Consider the following 19,696-nt stretch of genomic DNA (forward strand, 5'->3'; position numbering starts at 1 on the left):
TTGGGTGCATTCAATCTGAGGTTAAGCTGCCCCCCCCCATTCTACCATTCTGCTAGCCCATTTTTAGGACCCATCTGCAGCATCTTTGCTTGGCCAGTAACCACCTGATACTGTATTCTTCCTGTCTCCAGAGCGTTCGGACAGCTGAGCTGCTATGCACTGTCCTTGGTACCATCCTTTCCTAAGTCCCTCAGCAGCTGCTTTAGAGCTCTGGGTTCTGCTGAAACATCCTGCCAGCACAGCCTCCTGTCCTCTTCCCGCTCCCAGCCACTCACTGCAGTTCTTCCGAGTCCTGTGTCCCATCACAGGACTCTGACTCGGGGCTTTCAGTTCTCCTCCATGGCCTGTTAAATAGCACAAATTTCAGCAACTCTTCATAGCCCCAAGACCCTCCATTTTGATCTGGCTTAGTACTTACAGCCTCTGTTCTAAAACTCTTGCCCTGTCTCTCCATGGATTCCTTTGTCTGCCACCCAAGTCCCAGCCCTGAACCAATGAGGCTTCTTTCCAGCTAGACCCACTACAGGTTCTCCTGGTGTGCTAACCTGCTGTCCTCAGCCTGCATCACCTTAGGTCACAGCCTCTGCCACTTGTATTTAGCCAGAGCCATATTCCTGCCATCATCCTGGCAGCTTCTTTCAAAATCAAGAATCCCCTATTTTATACAATATCTCTGATCCTGAGGCTTGAATTCTGGGCCTAGGCTCTGTCCCTGAGCTTCTTTTTGCTCCAGGGTAGTGTTCTACCACTTGAGCCACAGCACCACTTCTGGATTTTTCTGAGAACAAAAGTATGTCCAGGCACTGCCAAATGCCCCCTGCACAACAAAATCGCGTCCCCCCTCCCCCCACCAGTGATGATGAACTATTGCCTTGATAATGAAGAATAAAGTATTTTCAGAACACAGGAAGTAAAGTACACTTTGCAAAGGGTCTTTTTGTGGCAGGCAAATTCCTTTCTCAATTTTCTACATGATTAAACTGTTGTGGAATACATCTGAACAGACATCCACATAGATGCATGCAACTTGATACTTGCATGTGTGTTAGGGACCATTTGACCATTTTGATAGGGGAGTACACCTAAACATATACCTACATGTCTTCATGTGACTCAATACGTACATGCATGTAACAGGCCATGTATACTTGTTTATAGACCTCTTTCTAACTCCTAAGCATGAGGAAGGCACTACATAAATCCTTTTACTGCACACTCTGTGCACAACGTGCACTTGGACCATGACTCTGAGATATACCAGTGGGGAAGATCAATGCAACAGACGCAGCAAAGTGACATTACCCAAGTCCTGCTACATGCAGTGTGCTGCCAAAGAATTGAGAGCCTACATTTTGAGGGTTATGTAGTCTATTAAATGTTATTCCAATTAGATTTTCAGATGCATTTTTTCTCAAGTACACAAGATATGAAATAGCTGTAAGAACAAGGGTGTGTGCCTTAAAAGCCATACACTGACTCTCAAAGCAAAATCAGAAGCAACTACCACCCATTTCTTCTGTCTACTCTCTCCACTCTAGTCCATTCGACTTCCCTAACCCCTTTCAAACCAGGAAACAATCTAGAAAACAAACAAGGACCCAACCATCTGAAACTTCAGTGCCCATTATTTTCAGAGCTATTGGTGATATATTAATGAGTGACCTAATTCTCAATCAAGACATGTAGTATTTATGTTATATGATAAGAGCCTCTCTCACTTTGCTACGGAAATATGTTCTCTTTCATTTCCCTTAGACTACTCTGGTCTTCCTACTTGTGATAAAGCTATCTGTGAAATGTCTTCTTTTTCCTTTGAAAGCAACAAAATGTAAAACTACACATAAATGATGCTAAGGTTGGACATTGGAGCTAGGACACGTTAGGGCATGATGAAGACTGTAGAACACAGATGTCTCTTTCTTGGGGAGCAGGGAAGGTTGGATTGCCTTCTCAGTTCAGCTAGTCATTGCCCTCTTAAGACTTTGGGCTCAGAATTACCAGGTGTCCATTCTTTCACATGAAGCAAGAATGCTGGATTTTGTGTGCAATCCCTTGGTTCTAAATCTTGGCTAGGACTTTAAAAAAAAAGACGCTGTAAAGCAAACCCAGTAGAATGCCAGTGCATGTGCCCTTTTGATTGAAATTTCATTATGCCAGTCTATTTCCTCTCTTAGTAAATTGCGCTGTTTTTTTTTTCTTGAATTGCAGATTGGAAGATTATGTCAGCTACTAAGAATTTGAGTGTACAGAGACAGGAAGAAGGAAGTTTAACTAGGACTTCTTATGCATGAGACTATGTTATACCAAAGCCTAAGACTAAACGTTAATATGGTTTATTTCAAGAAAAATAATCCAGCACCTGCTTCGCCCTTTTTACTGTCCTGGGACTTCAGATGAGAATCCAGAGTCCCTGTCATCATATCTGTATCCCTCTTCCAGAATTAATCCCTGTCCACCCATCTCCCCTCCCTACTCTACTCCCAACGCATCAGAGGTTGAAGCCTTGAACTCCAGTGTCTGCTGTCTCTCAGCCGGCCCAAGTGCAAAGTATAAATAGAAGCTCAGTGTCCCCCAAGAGGGAAGCAGGAAAGGAAGGATGGCAGTTGCTATTCTGAAGAATTAGTGAAAGGGGAGCCTCCCCCCAGCCCCCATCCCATCCCATCCCCAGCACAGCTTTGCTGGGGTTCTTGGACAGCAATAAAAGAAGGCCTCTCTACATTAATGCCAGTTCAAGTCCATGCCCAATGACTTACAAAGAGTAAGCCCATCGGTGTTAGCTAAATAAATAGATTGATAAATGGTTTAATTAATTGCCATAGTATTTATCAGAGGGTTAATGATGAGTGTGAAGCAAAACCTGGTTCCTAGTACCAAGAATTAAATGCAAAAGGGATTAGGCTTAGTATGTTAGAAAAGGCTGAGACACTCAAGGTTTTTTAAGTGTGTAAAGAATTGACAAGATTCCAGTGGAGGGGAAAATAAACTTAAATTGCAGGGATCTACAGCGTGAGATGGACTGTGGGAGTCCAGTATAAAATTGGAAGCAAAAGTACATGCGCTGACAGGGTAGCTTCTTCATGAGTATTGAAATGCAGTCTCAACTTACAACCCGTGCTAACTCGGGGTTCTTGATGACTCAAAGCTGAGAGGCTGCAAGCTAAGTCAGAGTCCATCAGAACTGTGTTCTGGGGTTATTCCCCAGGACTCTTCAGCAGCCTGCAGATGTGGTTCCTAAGGTAGACAGCACAGCATCCAGGTACACTTCCACCTGCTCAGAGGATTTCTTTCCACCTCAGGTCACAACTGTTCCCTTATGGAGCCAGGACTGGTTCTGCTAGACAAATGGTCTACACCCAAAGTAAGATTAACCCTGGTTGAAAGAGTTTCCTTTCCCAGCTTGGATTTCCCTTCCCTTCTCGGGTAGCACTTTTACTTTGGATCTCCCACCATGTTTGATTAGCTTTATGTTCTATTTACCTAGAGCCATGTGTCTGTCAGGGTACCAGATTTCTCCCCCTAGTACTTTCCATGCTGGTATGATTTACTCAAGAGAACTAAACGAGCCAGCCTTCTGACTTCACTCTAAGAGAAAGCATGGAATCTAGTGGAACCCAAGAAGCCAAGCTTGCAGTTGGCACAATTAGCAGTGCAATTACACAAAGCTTTCCTTTCTTACAGCCTATGTCCCTGGACGGTATTCTGCTACCTGGACATGGTGGTGCATATCTGTAACCCTAGCTTCTTAGCAAGCAGAGACAGGAAGATTCCATGTACAGGCTGTAAGACCCTGCCTTAAACTAAGTGATAAGCCAGTCACAAAAGACCACATATCGCATGATGGCATTTTTCTGAAATGTCCAGAATAGGCAAATTTGTACAGACAATAGATTAGTGATTGCCTAAGGCAGAAGTGGTGGAGGAGATGAGAGGAATGGGGTAGTGACTTCTAAAGCTATGAAGTTTCTTTGGGAATGATCAAAATGTTCTAAGATTGATAGTGGTAATGATTGATAAGCTCTGTGGGAGTATTAAAAGCTATTTAATTGTACAGCCTGTGAATTATAAAGTTCTTACCAAAAATATGGCTCTAAAGTCAGCTAGACATGGTAGTTCCCAGCAACTTGAGAGACAGAGGTGAGAAAAAGCAGAAGACCCTGTCTAAACACAAACTAAAGCAAAAAGGGCTTGGTGGTGTGACTCAAGTGGTAGAGCACTTGCCTAGCAAGCTTTAGGCTCCGAGTTCAAAACCCTAACAACACCACCAACCACGAAGTTAATGTTTTATCTTGTCAACCTATTTTTTTATGCAAGATAAGACTTAACTAATTTGACATTTCCGAATGCCAATTAAAAACAACATCTCAGGTCCTTTGTGGGACAAGCAGACTGTTTTCATAAAAATATGCTTAGGTGGTAGCAGAGTTCACTGGTCTGAAAAATGCACTTGAGCAGATAGAAGATGGCACAGATACATCAACCTTAAAGAATCATATCTTGTCTTGAGTCTCAACTGTTTTCCTGAAGGGATGGGGGAGGGGGTTGAGATTAGCGAAGCTTTCCTAGCAGTCCCTTGGGACAACATGTGGACGTAGTTTCTCACGTGAGCAGTGTGCCTACAAGGCTGTCCTGTTTCTAGACAGACTGATGTGATGATACCCTTTAGTGTCCACACTTGGCAATTGGAACTATGTTCCATTTTCCTTTGCAGAGCATACGGGGCAGCATGTGGCTGCTCTGGGAATAGAAAGACCCTGAAATAGAACAGCAAAGTGTGGCCATCTTTTATGATGCTGTCAGGTGCACCTAGTACCTGAAAAGAATCCCCGACTAACCTAGCCATGACAGGGGTTGGGGAGAGTGTTATTTCCTGCCAGAAGTTATTTCGCAGTGGATAATGGACTGAGGCATGATGATTGATGTATCATTGCTTGCGCTGACTGATTCAGTTAAATACAATGAATGTCTCTGCATTTATATTGCAGTGAAAAGAAAGTGGTGGGTTGAGTAGGATCATGTAAGCAACTGCCACCAACATAAGTAGACAGCTGTGTAAAAGGTGGGATGATTGAAGACATCTAATCACCTCCACCTACCAAGAAAATAATCTAGGAAAAACAAGAGAGAAAAGCAAACCATTGTTTCCCTAATTGCCAGAATATGAAAGGAGCTTATTCCACATTCTGAGTTAGCATTGGGTTCCAAGGTTCGCAAGAACCTTTCGGTGTTGAACTACACCTAAATAAATTATTGAGCCCCAGATAGAAGGAAAACTTCATTGTTCTACCTCCAACTCCAAAAGCTAAAGCCATCATGGGTGGTAAGGATGAGGATGGGCAGGTGAATTTCCCGTGCTGCCCCAACTCTGGTGAAGGTGCCCCCAGACACGAGCTAGAACAGCATTTCCCACAATGACTTTGGAACTATCAAACGTAGGGTTCAGAGGTAAGTGAAAAGGGGTGTAAGTCATTTCTCTCTAAGCAGGAAGGAGCCAGAGAAACAGAACTCGATCCTTTATACACTTCTCAAAGACCATGTTTCATTCATTTTTATATTCTCCAAAGTGTCTTCCAAAGTGCTTAGCACATAACATATGCTAAATAGATGTTTGTTGACTTCTTGAATAGTGAGTGATTGAACACATAAACGATTGCAGTTCCTTGTTTTTCCTCCCAGAATCCTCGTTTTTAAAATGTCTGATGGGAGTTTTGGAAACTTTGAAGTAAACTCAACAGATGAATCATGGTTTGCCTGATGCAAAAAGTAAACTAAGAAAAACTGTGATATTTAAAAATATAATCCTGCACATTACTGACTCTCATGCTGAAGTCATTTATCTGCCATCCAGGAAGTAACACTTTTCTAAATGGAAGCTTCAGCAAAGTAGTTCCTAACAAATCATGGAAACAATTGCCTTTCTTCTGTTTTCTTTACGGATTTTGTTTCCTGCAAAGTGAGCCTTCAGTGATTGAGTTTAACAAAAGCTCTAGGAAAATGTCATGGTAAAGAATACAGTAAGTCATCAGTCATTCCAACCTAACCAATCTGTTCAAACTAGGAAAAGTTTACTGAGGTAAATAACTTTCTAAGCACCATGATGGGGGAAAAAAAAGTTTTGCTCAGCCTTTCCCTCATTCAGATCCCAAGAAATCATGTCCTGCTTTGACTTTTTGGACTTAATCTAAAACTTGCCTTTGTAGTAAAGTATTGGTTCCTTGAACCAAACTGGCCCATTAGAAGATGTTTCTGGGGTGTGATATTCTCTCCGCATGCAAGGAAAAAACAGTGACCAGTGGAAAATGAGCAGTTCACATATTTGTTTTTATATGTCAGTGTCCTGGGTACAAGAATTTAAACTAACAAAGGGAATTTGTGACTCCATTATTTTGGACTACTATGGTGTTGAAGTATATATGATAATATCTCAAGTTGGCCCAAAAGTTTTAGATGGCCTAGTTTATTCTGCTTTAAACATCTTATTTTAGAAAAAGATCAGCAACACTTACCCTGGACACAAGAAACTAAGAACTCTGGGTTTCCATCTGTTTGATAGTTTTCAGTAGTACCATAGAGACCAACCCCCACCCAATGCCAGGATTTTTTAAATAATTTTATTAAGTGATTGTACCAGGGGCTACCATTTCATAAGTCAAGTAATGAGTATATTTCTATTTGGGGGACAATTTACCCCCTCTCTTACTTTTCCCCAGTTGTCCCCTTCCAAGGCCAGTTTGTTGTTGTTGTTTTACTTCAGAAATGCTTAAAAGATTTCCTAGGACCTTTCCAGCTATGAAGGTTTCTGAGTTCATTGCACGGGGTGACTTGACTCTAGCATTGATAGTCTTTTAAGAACAAGTTCTGAAAATAGTCTTATGAATGAGATTGTGCCATTCATGAGTCAGGGCACGGCAGCAGTTTCAAATCAACTTGCTTCATGGGACCCTGAGTCTTCCTGGCTGTTCCCCCTGCCCAGTGCACAGATTCTGGACCAGGGGCTCCAGCACTCTGAAGTCAAGGACTGGCCAATTGTTTGATTTCATTAAGTCTTTCTCTATCGTCAGCCTCCTCTTAGCAAACCATCTTGCTCCTGGCCAGGAGATGAGAAGGGGTATGGTGTATCTTTTCCCATGGTGGTGTTTTTTCACTGTTCTCTCTGTACCTCTCTCACAGGGTACATCCCCAGCTACTTAGACAAAGACGAGCTTTGTGTTGTGTGCGGGGACAAGGCTACAGGATATCACTACCGCTGCATCACCTGTGAAGGCTGTAAGGTAAGTGCCCATGTGTGCAGCACCCAGGTCCCTGCCCAGCCCCAATCCCCTACCAGGGCTCTACCAGTACTTGATATGAAACCAAGTGTCAGCAGTCATGGCCTGAGATCACCCAGGGGTCAGTGTCACTCTTCATTCCTGATGTGGTCAATATCTAAATTTTCTTTAGCCCAAATCATAAGCAAAGACATGAAACGTTGCTAGAATGTGATGTTTGGTTTCTTTACCTTTCTAAATGGCTTTTGTACAGAGAATAACATGAAATTAGTAAGAGTTTTGGTTTTAAAAGCCTGTGTCTTTCTCATTACAGTACATATTTTCTTCTCCTGTTTTCGCCTATAGATCTGATCTTTGGCAGGCTCTTTTCCCTTGTGAATTTGCATGAACTGGCCCATCTTTAAGGGTTCCCTTAGGAAATCTCTTTGAGGATATTTAGGTTCAATTATGTTCTGAAACTTATCCAAAGTGGCTTTCTGTGCAATCTGCTTTAAATATATCCTAGTCATCTACCAGGTAATTCTGTTCTCTGCAGACCTTTCTTGTGGAAATAACTTGACAAGAACATACCATTCCAGTCACTTCCAAAGGGAGGCTAAAAAATCCTACTGAAAAAGTTAAGCTTTATGAAAAATATCCCTTGCCCCTCAACCTAGACTAGAAAATAATTTGTCATGAGCATTAAAAAAAAAGTTTAATCTCATGCTTTACTCAGTATTCCGGCAGTATTTTACAAATGAGGATGAGGATGAAGATGTACTTCAAGTCAGAGTGATTATTTTCTTGTGGGATGTTATATTTGCCTCTTATATTTTAATTTTACTTATCAGAGCCATGCTATAATCTCAGCACTTGGAGGGCTGAGCAGTAGGATTATAAATTAGAGGCCAGCCTGGACTATATTGCATTTAGAGACAGTCTGATCTGCAGAGTTGAAATAGTCTCAAAAAAAAAACAAGGGCTAGCTGGGGGCTAGTGGCTCACGCCTATAAATCCTAGCTACTCATGAGGCTGAAATCTGAGGATTACAGTTGGAAGCCAGCCAGGACAGGAAAGTCCATGAGACTCTTAATCTCCAATAGACTGCTCAGAAAAAGCCAGAAATAGCACTGTGGTTCAAGTTGTAGAGCACTAGCCTTGAGCACAGAGAGGCTCAAGAACAGCGCCCAAGCCCAGGACTGGCCAAAAACAAACAAACAAACAAACAAAAACAAGGGCTGAGGACATAAATGAATGGTGGAGCTCTTTCGTAGCATGTACATTTAATCCTGGCAGGCCAACAATTTTATGTAGAGATGTTAGCCCTAAAGCAAAAATTTTCCTAAAATTTAGTACGACTCCACTTTCCCTCCTCCCTAGCCCACCTAAGAACTGAACTCATTTCTGGGTTTCCAAGGCCTTTTCTCTGCAATATGATGAAAACTTCCCATTCATCCAGATCCCTTAGATCTGCAATTTGCAGTTCTGTAACAAAGACTAGACTAAAGGTTGCTTGCTATGATGGCTCTGAAAATAATGTCTGCAGGGGTTTATACAAGCTGATTACAAGTAAATCTTGGCTATTCATTAGGAGACTAGCAGACTCTCTGTTGAAAGCAGTTTGTTGGTTTGATGTGCAATTAATAAAATTCTGTAGTTTTAGGTATATTTCTCTCATTCCCAAAGCCCACCCAGTAATTGAAACTGGCCTTTTCTTTTTCTTTTTTTGTTTCTAAGTTAGCACCAATTCATAAGTATTTACCTGGTTGGGCAACACTAAAATTCTTTTAAATCAGTTTCTTAGGATAAATGATGAGTTCTGGGAGAGAATCTAGTAAAAAGTCTATTTCATACTTAACTCCCCAGAGTGGCTCTACAGACTGACTGAATGCACTACCAGCAATTACCCTTAACAAAGGGAGGACTGAGCCTCTTAAACATGCTCAACTGAACTCAGCAAGCATCTCTGCGAGGACCAACAATATCTGGGGACCTGATTCAGCTGAGAGATTTATTTTCTTTATCTCTCTCCCACACTTTTATTCCTTGGTGGTATGAGGGTTTGAACTCAAAGCCTCATACTTGATAAGCAGGAGTTGGGCCATTTGAGCCACAATCCCAGCCCTTTTGGCTTTAGTTTGTTTTAGATAAGGTCTCACACTTTTGCCCAGGCCAGCCTTGGGAAATGATTATCTTATCTCTACCTCTCAAATGCCCAGGATTACCGGCTTATACCATCACCTTTGGTCCCTCAACTGAGATTTTCTTTAAAATTAGGTCTTTCCATCTCTGTGTCTTTGTTGCCAATCAGAATCCTGTTTCTAGATTGCCTCCAACATAAAACAAGAAAGGGCCTGGCCAGAGACAGAGTATACTTACTTAGTATAAAAACAGAACCTCTGGCCTGACACCAGTGGCTCACACCATAATCCTAGCTAATCAGAAGGCTGAGATCTAAGCGTCCTGGTTCGAAGCCAGCTCAGGCAAGAGAGTCCATAGACTTATTTTCAACTAACCAGAATAATTAGTGGAACTAACTATGAAGTGGAACTGTGGCTCAATTTAATAGAGTATTAGCCTTGAGCAGGGTGCAGACCCTGAATTCAAGCCCCAGAACCAGCACCAAAAACAAAAACAAAACAACAAAATAAAAAACCAGAGCATCCTAGGAAGAGATAAAGGTTTTTCAAATAAAATTTAGAAATAAAATAAAATGAAACGCATTCATGTACTGTCTATTTAAACCTGAAACTTAAAACTTCTATTTCTGCCGGGTGCTGGTGGCTCACGCCTGTAATCCTAGCTACTTAGGAGGCTGAGATCTGAGGATTGCAGTCCAAAGCCAGCCCTGGCAGGTAAAGTCGGTGAGATTCTTATCTTCAAAAACCCAGAAGTGGCGCTGTGGCTCAAGCAGTAGAGTGCTAGCCTTGAGCTGAAGAGCACAGGAGCAGCACCCAAGCCCCACAGATTCAAGCCCCACAACTGACAAAAAAAATTATTCTACTTCAAACAATAGGTATGGGTAGAATCTTTGCCCAATGAAATCTTTTGGAGATATTTTCTCTGTTGTGATACATACTAGCTTTTTAATGCATTTTTTGTAAGAAGAAAGGTTTTTTTTATTTGAAAGGAAGGTTTGTTACATTGCTCCATAATATACTCTTTCCTAAGAAAGACTCAGGCTTAACAGTTGTGCACATACTGAGCTAGGTGGGCAGTGCTTAGCTCCTTGTACTTCCAGTTAGTACTGTGTCTCAACCACTGAGAAATTGACCCAGTTCCTCCTCAGATGTGCAGAAATCCATCTGATGTTGACGTATAAATGCAGTCTGCTCATCAACAAGTCCTCATGTATTCAGGATGTCTGAACCTCATACTTGCTAAGAAAATGCTCTATCACTAAGTTCTCAACCCCTAAAAGGATTTAAGTAGATGGACATTTACTCTTAGGAGCTAATTTTCCTCATTGTTAAAAATCAAGGGAACCAGGCACCTGTGGTTCACGCCTGTAATCCTAGCTACTCAGGAGGCTGAGATCTGAGGATCTTGGTTCAAAGCCAGCCCGGGCAGGTAAGTCAGTGAGACTCTTATCTCCAATAAACTATTCAGAAAACCAGAAGTGGCACTGTGGCTCAAGTGGTAGAGTGTTAGCCTTCAACTGAAGAGCTGAGAGACAGCACCCAGGCCCAGAGTTCAGGCCCCATGACTGACAAAAAAAATCATGGGACTGGACTAGCAATGTGGCTTAGTGGTAGAGTGTTTGCCTAGCATACATGAAGCCCTGGGTTCAACTACTGTGTACCACATACACAGAAAAAGCTGGAAAAGGTTCTGTGGCTCAAGTGGCAGAGCATTAAGCCTTGAGCAAAAGAAGCTCAGGATCCCAGTCCACCTTCTAGTCTGAGGCTGGGCTTGGTATTTTAGTCCTTTGTTTCGTTGATTATGTCATTGAGTGTCTTGTTCATAATGTCGTCTGGAAGATAGAAGGATGTGAATGGCTTTGCAGCACTCTGTGCAGTACTGTGCCCCTCACAAGTGCTTGCTGTCATTATCAATTCCTGCTGCTGCAAGTCAAAGTTCAGTTGCTAGGACCCGGTGATCATGTCCAGAAAGATCCAGCATAACACCCTTGAGAATATTAATGTCCGTGGCTCAGATCTAGGACCAAATAGCATCAGAAAGAAAAAGAGAAGCATGGAGCTTGAAGGTAGGTCTATAGATCCTGGAAGAAAAGACAGTTATAAGAAGAAAATCCCAGATTCACTAAGCTAAGGTTCTGGGTAGAAAACATAGAATCCCACCCCCTATCCCTACACCTACCCCCTGCAAACTCTTATTTGAATAGTGGCTGGTCACAACCATGTCCAGAGTCAAAACAAAAAAAAAGTCTAAATGCAATAATTTTTACATGTTTAACTACTGGTAAAGTTATTAAAGTATTTGTGCCCACAGCTCTAGTTAGCAACATAATTATGAAACTCCAAATAATACATTATCACTCAATATATAGTATAGAAATACAAGCACTCAAGTCTTCCTTTGACATTTTTCTTGAATAAACATCAAAAATATGTTGACCCTACAGTCTTGAGACAATACCTTCAGTTTACATTGGGCTTACTATCCTATGTTTGAGGCTATAACTGGATATATTCAACTTAAGGTCCTAACACATTGAAGTCCAAGACCATTATATATTAATTATGTGGACACCAAACTACAGAATCACTTATTTTTAGAAAATATGAAACTGTTGTTTTGGGCCTTTTTCCCCCATATAGGGTTTCTTTAGAAGAACCATTCAGAAAAATCTCCATCCATCCTATTCCTGCAAATATGAAGGAAAATGTGTCATAGACAAAGTCACTCGAAATCAGTGCCAGGAATGTCGCTTTAAGAAATGCATCTATGTTGGCATGGCAACGGATTGTAAGTAGATTTCATTTGCTTCGTATTCAGGGAGCGTTGATTGGGGAAGAGTTTGGTTCAAGATCATCCAGGCAGGGAAAAAAAAAATCAGGAACTGGAGGATAGTGAGGGAATACTGGCTTTCCCCACCCCTTACCTCCTGCAGAGCGCTTCCACACCATCTCCTAATCCTCAGAGGTTCTAAGGGCTGATGGTAAAGCAGAAGGTTAGCAATGTAAGGTTATACTTTGGTGAGAGCCTCATGGGATAGTCTTCCTATTTTCTCAAAAGCATAGTCAGGAATTCATTTTATGGACCTTTTTTTTGAGAGGGTCATTGGCAGAAAACATGGTATTTGGCAATATCTGAAGAATTCCCTGTTGAATGTTACAACATGAGTCATCCCTCAGTTGGCTGCTTATTATATTTTTAGCTGACAACACTGGAGCTGAATCAGTTCTACCCAATTTTCAAAGTACCACATATTGGGGAAGATTCGCCATCAGGGGTCTCTTCTCCCCGACACTGCAGGAGATGTACACCAGTCACTTCAATTAATCTTAAAAAGAATCATGTCACTAGAAAGGTGTGACCCCTCTCTTGCCAGGCCAACAGTATATTAATGATTTTTATTGCCATAAATTTTTGCACACAAACGAGGGCTTCCAACTAGGAGTTAAAATTTTTGTAAAGAGTTAAAGCATTTTTCTCCCGATAGAAGAGGAAATACTCATGACTGGCAATTGTATGATAAATAGGAGTTTCTTGGAGAGAACAAAAACATCCATGGAATGTCCTCCTTTGCCCAAATAGGAAAATAGAATGGAGAGTCTTGGAAGAGGCTTGTGTTATTATTAGGATGTTAGGCTGGAAATCTTAGCCTACCTCCGGCTGAGTGTGCTCGTTATCTTTAGAGACTGTGGCTTTTGCCAACAGTGTTTCTGATAAGGATATGTGATTGTACAGCTTAGAACCAAATGCTTAGATATGTCACTAATAATGAGCCATTATTATTGGACATCCATTTCACCAAGAAGGTTAAGATATAAGTGTTTATGAGGTTAGTCTGCTGTGTACAAAGAGTGTGGGTGTCCTTGTTTGTGAGGTTAAGAGCTCAGAGTTTATAATCAGAAAAACTTCTGAGTCTCGCGCTTACTACTTGTGTGACCTCTAGAAAGAAGCCATAGGTGGTTGTGTCCAAGAACTGGATAACATATCAAGTGCAAGTGCAACACCCTCTGGTACAATAGAAGTATCTGGGGAAATGAGGCTGCAGCTACAATTATCCTCCTGTAAGACAGCCCAGGTGGAACAGTGTTCACTTGTAACTTCCCACATTTGTAAAAGCTTACATAGTTCTCTGGGGTCTAATATTCTATTTGCAGGACAGCTGAGGAGAGCTAGTCATCAGTAGAATGGCCATAAGATAATGACAGGGAGGAACTGGAGTCCTAGACCTTGCTGTATAACTTCAGGCAACTTCTGACCTCTCTGGATCAAGGTCCGCCCATGTGAGAGGAAAGAGATGAACTGTAATGCCTAAGCTCCCTTTTGACTCTAAAATGTGATGACTGGGTAACATAAAACCATTTCCATTGTAGTCCCAAGTCTGGTGGAATGGTTTTGTTTGGGAAATTAGCCATAGAAATATAGGTTTCTTATTACCTGCTCTCCTTCATTCCCTTGTGTACAAATGATAAACGTTGTGGCTACACTTACTGAGCACTTAGAGTGCGTGATCACATTGTATGCCATGTGCAGGGGGTAGTATCGCTCTCATTTCACAGAGGGTCAGGATTCAATACCAAATCTAATACAAAGATGGTACCTGCGAGGCTCAGCCACATCACAGTGAGCTAGAGGGAGCCATAAAAAGGTGAAATTTCCTTCCTGAGAGCCGTTCTAAGGGAAGAGGGAAGAACAACTCTTGAGAGTGAATTCACATGATGAGTAGACATGTCAACCTGTGACACTGTGAATGGTACGGGCTTAATTCTACCTCTCTCTGCTTCACTGTTGTTTGTGGCCGCCTTCGGTGGAGTTGAGGCAGCCGGTATTCAAGTTCCCTTGGAGCTTTTCTCTTAAAAGCTGGCTGGGCTTTGGGAACTCGGCTCCCATTGGACAGGGAATAGTCAGAGGGGGAAAGTGACTGAACTCCCATGCCTCAGTGCCAGCCAGGAGGCTGTGGCGTGTGTGATCCGCCAGGTGTCTTGCAAGCTTCCGTGTGCTTCTCACCTCTCCTTTCTCCAGTGGTGCTGGATGACAGCAAGAGGCTGGCCAAGAGGAAGCTGATAGAGGAGAACCGGGAGAAGAGGCGGCGGGAGGAGTTGCAGAAATCCATAGGGCACAAGCCCGAGCCCACAGATGAGGAGTGGGAGCTCATCAAGACCGTGACTGAAGCACACGTGGCCACCAATGCCCAGGGCAGCCACTGGAAGCAGAAACGGAAATTTCTGGTAAGGCTTCCCTGCAGAGCTCTCGTTGGCTCTATGCTCAGTCCAGCGGTTCCCACTCAACTCAGATTGGCCTCCTAACCCTGGGCTGCTGTTCTCTCTGCTCCATTTGAGCCATGGATAAACTAGATCAGAGAGAGGGGGAAGAAGAAAGATAGAGGGAAGGAATGGGGAGAAGGGGGAAAAGGAAAAGATGGGAAGGGGAGGGGAGAGAGGAGAAAGAAGGGTAAAAAAATCTTGCAGCGCTCTGATTGGAAGCAGGTCTGTGAGAGACAGAATAGCCACTCCTATTTGCACTATGATTCGCTGACTTTCAAAGTAGTTTCCAAAACCAGGTTACATTAGCTTACTACTGCTGTAGCGAAGGTCTTCAAAACCAACTACCTAGCAGAATTCATTACCTGCCAGCTTTCCCTTGGACGCTCATTTCCTCCCTCCTGTGACTGTACAATGACTTACCTTCTGTGCTTCTCCATGGTGGCCTGTCCCTTCAGGACCACCTCTATGATACAGGCCCCAGACTTCAGGTATATTTTTATGTCTTCAGCTTGGAAGAATGAATATGAGTCCAGGAAGACAATGGGCACGGGGGTGGGGAAGGGAGCCAGTGGAGAAAACAGACCTTTCCACAGCTGTGGAACACTGATGCTTTATATAGTGCTGGGTAGCTAGGGAAGCCCTTCGCATTCCTTTAAAGCACTGTGAAGTCCAGATGCCAGAGCCATGCAAGCCCAGCCCAAGGTATGGCAAGTGTCTGGCCCAGAAGCCAAGTCAGTTCTCCTGAGTGCAGGCTCTCTCTCTCTGCCTCATTATCTGGACCAGATAGGGCAGAGACGGATCCTCCTTCATGGGGGATGCGAAGCCCTTTGTGAGCCCGTGAACAGGACCTCACCAAGCCCTGCTCCGGTGGTCCGATTCCGTCCAGGACATGTCAGATTCCTCCCCATCTTAAGGAGGTAGGGTGATAAGCTAAAATAGAACAACTACTTGAAAGGAAGATTGGGGAGAGAAAAAAAAGCTTGCACCATAATTCACCTGCCCTAAGACAATTACCTTCATTTTTGTGGTATTGAAAAGATAATACTAACCCTCTGCTAATGGCCTTTACTCACAGTAAACCCTTAGCCTAGCACGTAGAAGTGCTGTCTACACGTTAAGCCCCCCCACCAACCCTATGACAAATACAGCAATATCTCCCCATAACAGCAGGATTTTCACACCTGCTGTGTGGAGAGTACAGCCACCTTCAGACTGGGCTCTGCTTACTTCTCTAAGCAGCCTCACCACCTACCCAAGCCTCAGAGGTCGCCGAAAGACACCAAGATGACCACTTAATGCCTTTACCTTGCATCCTTGCCAAAGCATTCAAAAATATTCATTCTGGACCAATGGACTCATGCTAACCCAACATATTTAGGACTTAGCAAGCAAGACCAAGCCCTGTAACCCTCCAACCTAAATCCATTGCACCAGGGAAAAAAAATCATTTTCAGTCTGTTGTTACCTTCAGGTTTCATGGGATAACCTGGCAGTGGAATCCCAGCTGAGTTGCATGCAGGAGAAAGGTCAGGGTATGCCCCAGACTTCTCCTAGGGAATTTTACAGCTATTTTCTTTACTCACAGAGACAGGGTGGGTACATTAAAAGTCCAAAACTAGTTTGGGTAGTTACTAAAAGGTGCTTCTTTCCAGACTGAAATATTTCCTAAGGAGCTCCCAGGTGCCAGGAAGTAAAGCAGCCACATTCCCGTGGCGGGAGACAGACAATTAGGGTTAAACGAGATAAATGCGGGCAAGTAAGGCAATAGTGTTTGTGAACTGAAGATAGAGATTCCCTTCCAATAATCAAATCGTCTAGAGAGAAAAAAAAGGGACATCTGAGCTATATATAGGGAAGCTGAAAATCCAAATTCATTTTTAAAAAATGGAACACAAATTTCTCCATGCCTCCAGGTCTCAGCAGAGACAGCACAATGTCAAGTAATGAGCATCAACCTCAAGGTCTACACTTTTAAAGGCCTTTGACTGGTCCAATACCTAAAGAAACAAGGTAGATCACAGAGCAATTGGCACTGCTCCGAGTCAGAGCCATGACAAGAATTGTCTTCAGGAAGCCGAGCAACGTTTGTACCTGTCCCTCTCCTTCCACCCATGAAACTGACATGAAATTGTCCCTCTTGATCGAACTATAACTGCTTACCCGTCTCCAGTCTTAGAGGCATGCTGGCGGAACCAGACTCCACTGTCTCCACAATGTGTTTGCTTTCCAGCAGCCAGTCACCCTTTCAGCCTACATCCTGTATCTCCTTCAGAGAAACCACATTCCATCAGTGACCCTTCAGAAGCAGCTACTATCACATTCTCTCCCATAGAGAATTCCTGTCACTCTTTCTCCTTGAATCTGGGCAAGTCTGATTCCTTTAAACAATCGATTTGGGCCAGAAAGATGCCTGAGTGGCATCAGACTCGAGTTTAAGCTTTGCTGTTCCCACTTGGGTCTCTTGGAATCTTATTTGACTTCCCCTGCCTCCAAGTGCTCAGAGCCCACCCAGAGGAAACCAAGGCAGAACATGCAGAAGGAGAGATTCCCAACCAACTCAGACATCAGCAAAACCTTCCGTGATACCAGCCTGTGCTGCCATCTGATGGCAGCTGTCTGGGAAATGCCAGGAAGAGCCCCACTCCAGCAGCGTCATAAATCCGTAGAACTCTGGGAGATCACTTTCTAAAATTGTAGTCATTAGGCTTTGGCGTAGTTATATTGCGATCGATAACCAGAACAGACTCCATAAATACTTAGAAACTGAACCTACAGTCTCACAAGCCCATCCTTAGAGAGCACATTTAAGCTCTGGCTAGTTTGCATATTGACAGGTACTCTGTGCAGAGGAGTGACTCTGATTGTATATTTATGCCCAGAATGAAAACTGTACTCTTTTGGGGAGTTCTTCCTCTGAGGAAATTCAGAATCCTTACCTAGAGATGGCTTCGCTCAATGGTATCTGTAGTCCAGAAGGTAACTTTGGGCAGAAGAGGCCACTGCAGTTACTTCCTTCATTTTTAGGTGATGTTCTATCTTATTCTCAAAAAACTTTTTTGAAAAGGCTATTACGTTAATAATATAATAACCTGTCACACAAGAATAAAAAGTATATGCTCTCGTAAAAGCTAGGAGTACACATTAATGGGTAAGTAGCCTCTTCCCAAAAGAAGCTACTCCGTCATTTTTCTCCTAGACCAAGATTCAAATCAGAGAAAGATGGGTGGTTTAACCTCAGTTTCACATCTATCTTTGGGAAAATGATACTTTAGCGAAAAATGAGGAACTTTGCAAGAGCCCACGTGGAGTTTCCTCATAAGTCTAAAGCCATGCTATAGAAATTATTCCCCCAAACCTTTAAATCATGCCAAATTCTAGTGTTCTACTCCAATCTCTGGACTTGAGATGGCAGAAATGCCCAGTTTTATCAACAATTTGTATATGTAAACAGTGATGAAGAAAAGAAGTAGCCTAAGGAGGAAGCAAGTAGCTCTGATGCCAAACAAGGAAAAGCCATCCTGCTCATCCAGGGGAAGGGGAACTTGCCCCTGTGCCCCCCAGGAGCAGCAAAGCATCAGCCACAATCTTGTCTGTGGACACTACTAGTCTTACCGTTTGTGAACACTACTATTCTTCCAGTGCATATGCAAAGGTGCCCTGGCTTTGGGTGCATGTCCTACCCAAGATAGAAATCACTGCCTGATTCCCTTCTTCCCATAAGAGAGGCATACATTGAAGGGAGGATCAGGATGATGAGTGATTTGGCCATATGTGGTCTGTGCAATCAAGTTGTGACTCCAGAGAATGCAGGGGAGACTAGATCAGAGGATGGACATTGGAACCAGACAGCCTGGGTCAGCAATTGCTTTTTAATTGTGTGCCCACAAGCAAGTTATGTCACCTGTCTAAGGCTCAGTTGTCTTGGGCCCTTATCAAATGGCATCAGAGTAAAAGAAAGGATCCAATAATGCCTCGCACATCAATCCCTACCATGACCACCTTCAGATCTCAGGAAAAGTAGGCGTCCAGAATCATGTCTCAAGGCCCAGGACTTGGAATCACCATTTTTCTAGGCCCCCTCCCCGAATTCAAGAAGACACCCACTGAACAATCAGGGGAAAGGCAGAGTCCATCTGGCCCCAGCCCACTCTGCCTATGCCAGAGAACTACCAGGTCAAGCCAAGAAGCCCTTGGCACTGAACCAGTCACTTGATCCAAAGCCATCTGGCAGCATTTCCTACTGCTCTAGAACAAGGCTGAGAAAACCATTAAAGGAGAAAACCCTCTGCCTTACATGGTCCTCTTCCACCCCCACTGGCCAGAGAAGCCACTCTGGATTCCTTGATCCACATCCAGCTCATCTTCGCCCACCCTCTGCAAAACATTTCTGTCCATCTGAACTTCCAACTCCATAGTCCAGCCCACTTCAGCTGAGCAAAGCAGCACAATGTCCAAAAGCACTGAAGTCATCTTATAGTTTTCTCTTAAGTTTTTTTTTTCTCCCAGATTCTTTCTTTGGCACAGCCCTTCCTCACACAGTAATGAATCTCCCCACGTCTCTCTCATTTTCAGCACTTTTGTGGACCCCTTCTGCATGTAGATTAAGTTTATCTCCCCATCCAATTTGATGAGCTCCCACCTCAATCTCATGCCATTGTTGGCCTTTACCAGTTCTGTCCTTCCTGACCTTGAGACTTTGTTTTGGTTTTTATTTTGGGTCCGGTTGTGGGCCTGAACTCTGAGCCTGGACGCTGCCCCTCAGCTCTTCAGCTCAAGGCTACTACTCTACCACTTGAGCCACAGCACCACTTCCGGCTTGTTTTTTGTTTTTTTTTTTTTTGCTTATGGGTGCTGAGGAATCGAACCCAGGGCCTCAAGCATGCAAGGCAAGCGCTCTACCACTGAGCCACCTTCCCAGCCCCAGCCTTGAGACTTTGCACTCGTTTCTTTCCCCTCTGCTTTACATGTTTCTCCTGCAGCTCTATGGAAGGCTTCCCCTTTATTCTTCCAGTCAAAACCCACACATTTCTCAGAGGACTTGACCTTAACCCA

General features: G+C 43.3%; 1 protein-coding gene across 3 annotated transcripts in view; it reads left to right on the forward strand.

Annotated features, from left to right (window-relative positions):
* Positions 1–19,696, forward strand: part of Thrb (thyroid hormone receptor, beta) — a 371,662-nt gene that overhangs the window by 333,770 nt on the left and 18,196 nt on the right. For all 3 annotated transcript variants that reach the window (XM_013010545.1, XM_013010546.1, XM_013010544.1), the window contains 3 exons: positions 7,168–7,268; positions 12,026–12,173; positions 14,403–14,608. In XM_013010545.1, the coding sequence (XP_012865999.1) occupies positions 7,168–7,268; positions 12,026–12,173; positions 14,403–14,608 (455 nt within the window). The remainder of the gene's footprint in view (positions 1–7,167; positions 7,269–12,025; positions 12,174–14,402; positions 14,609–19,696) is intronic.

Source organism: Dipodomys ordii, unplaced genomic scaffold (assembly GCF_000151885.1).
Source record: "Dipodomys ordii isolate 6190 unplaced genomic scaffold, Dord_2.0 Scaffold12, whole genome shotgun sequence".
Classification (NCBI taxonomy): domain Eukaryota; kingdom Metazoa; phylum Chordata; class Mammalia; order Rodentia; family Heteromyidae; genus Dipodomys; species Dipodomys ordii.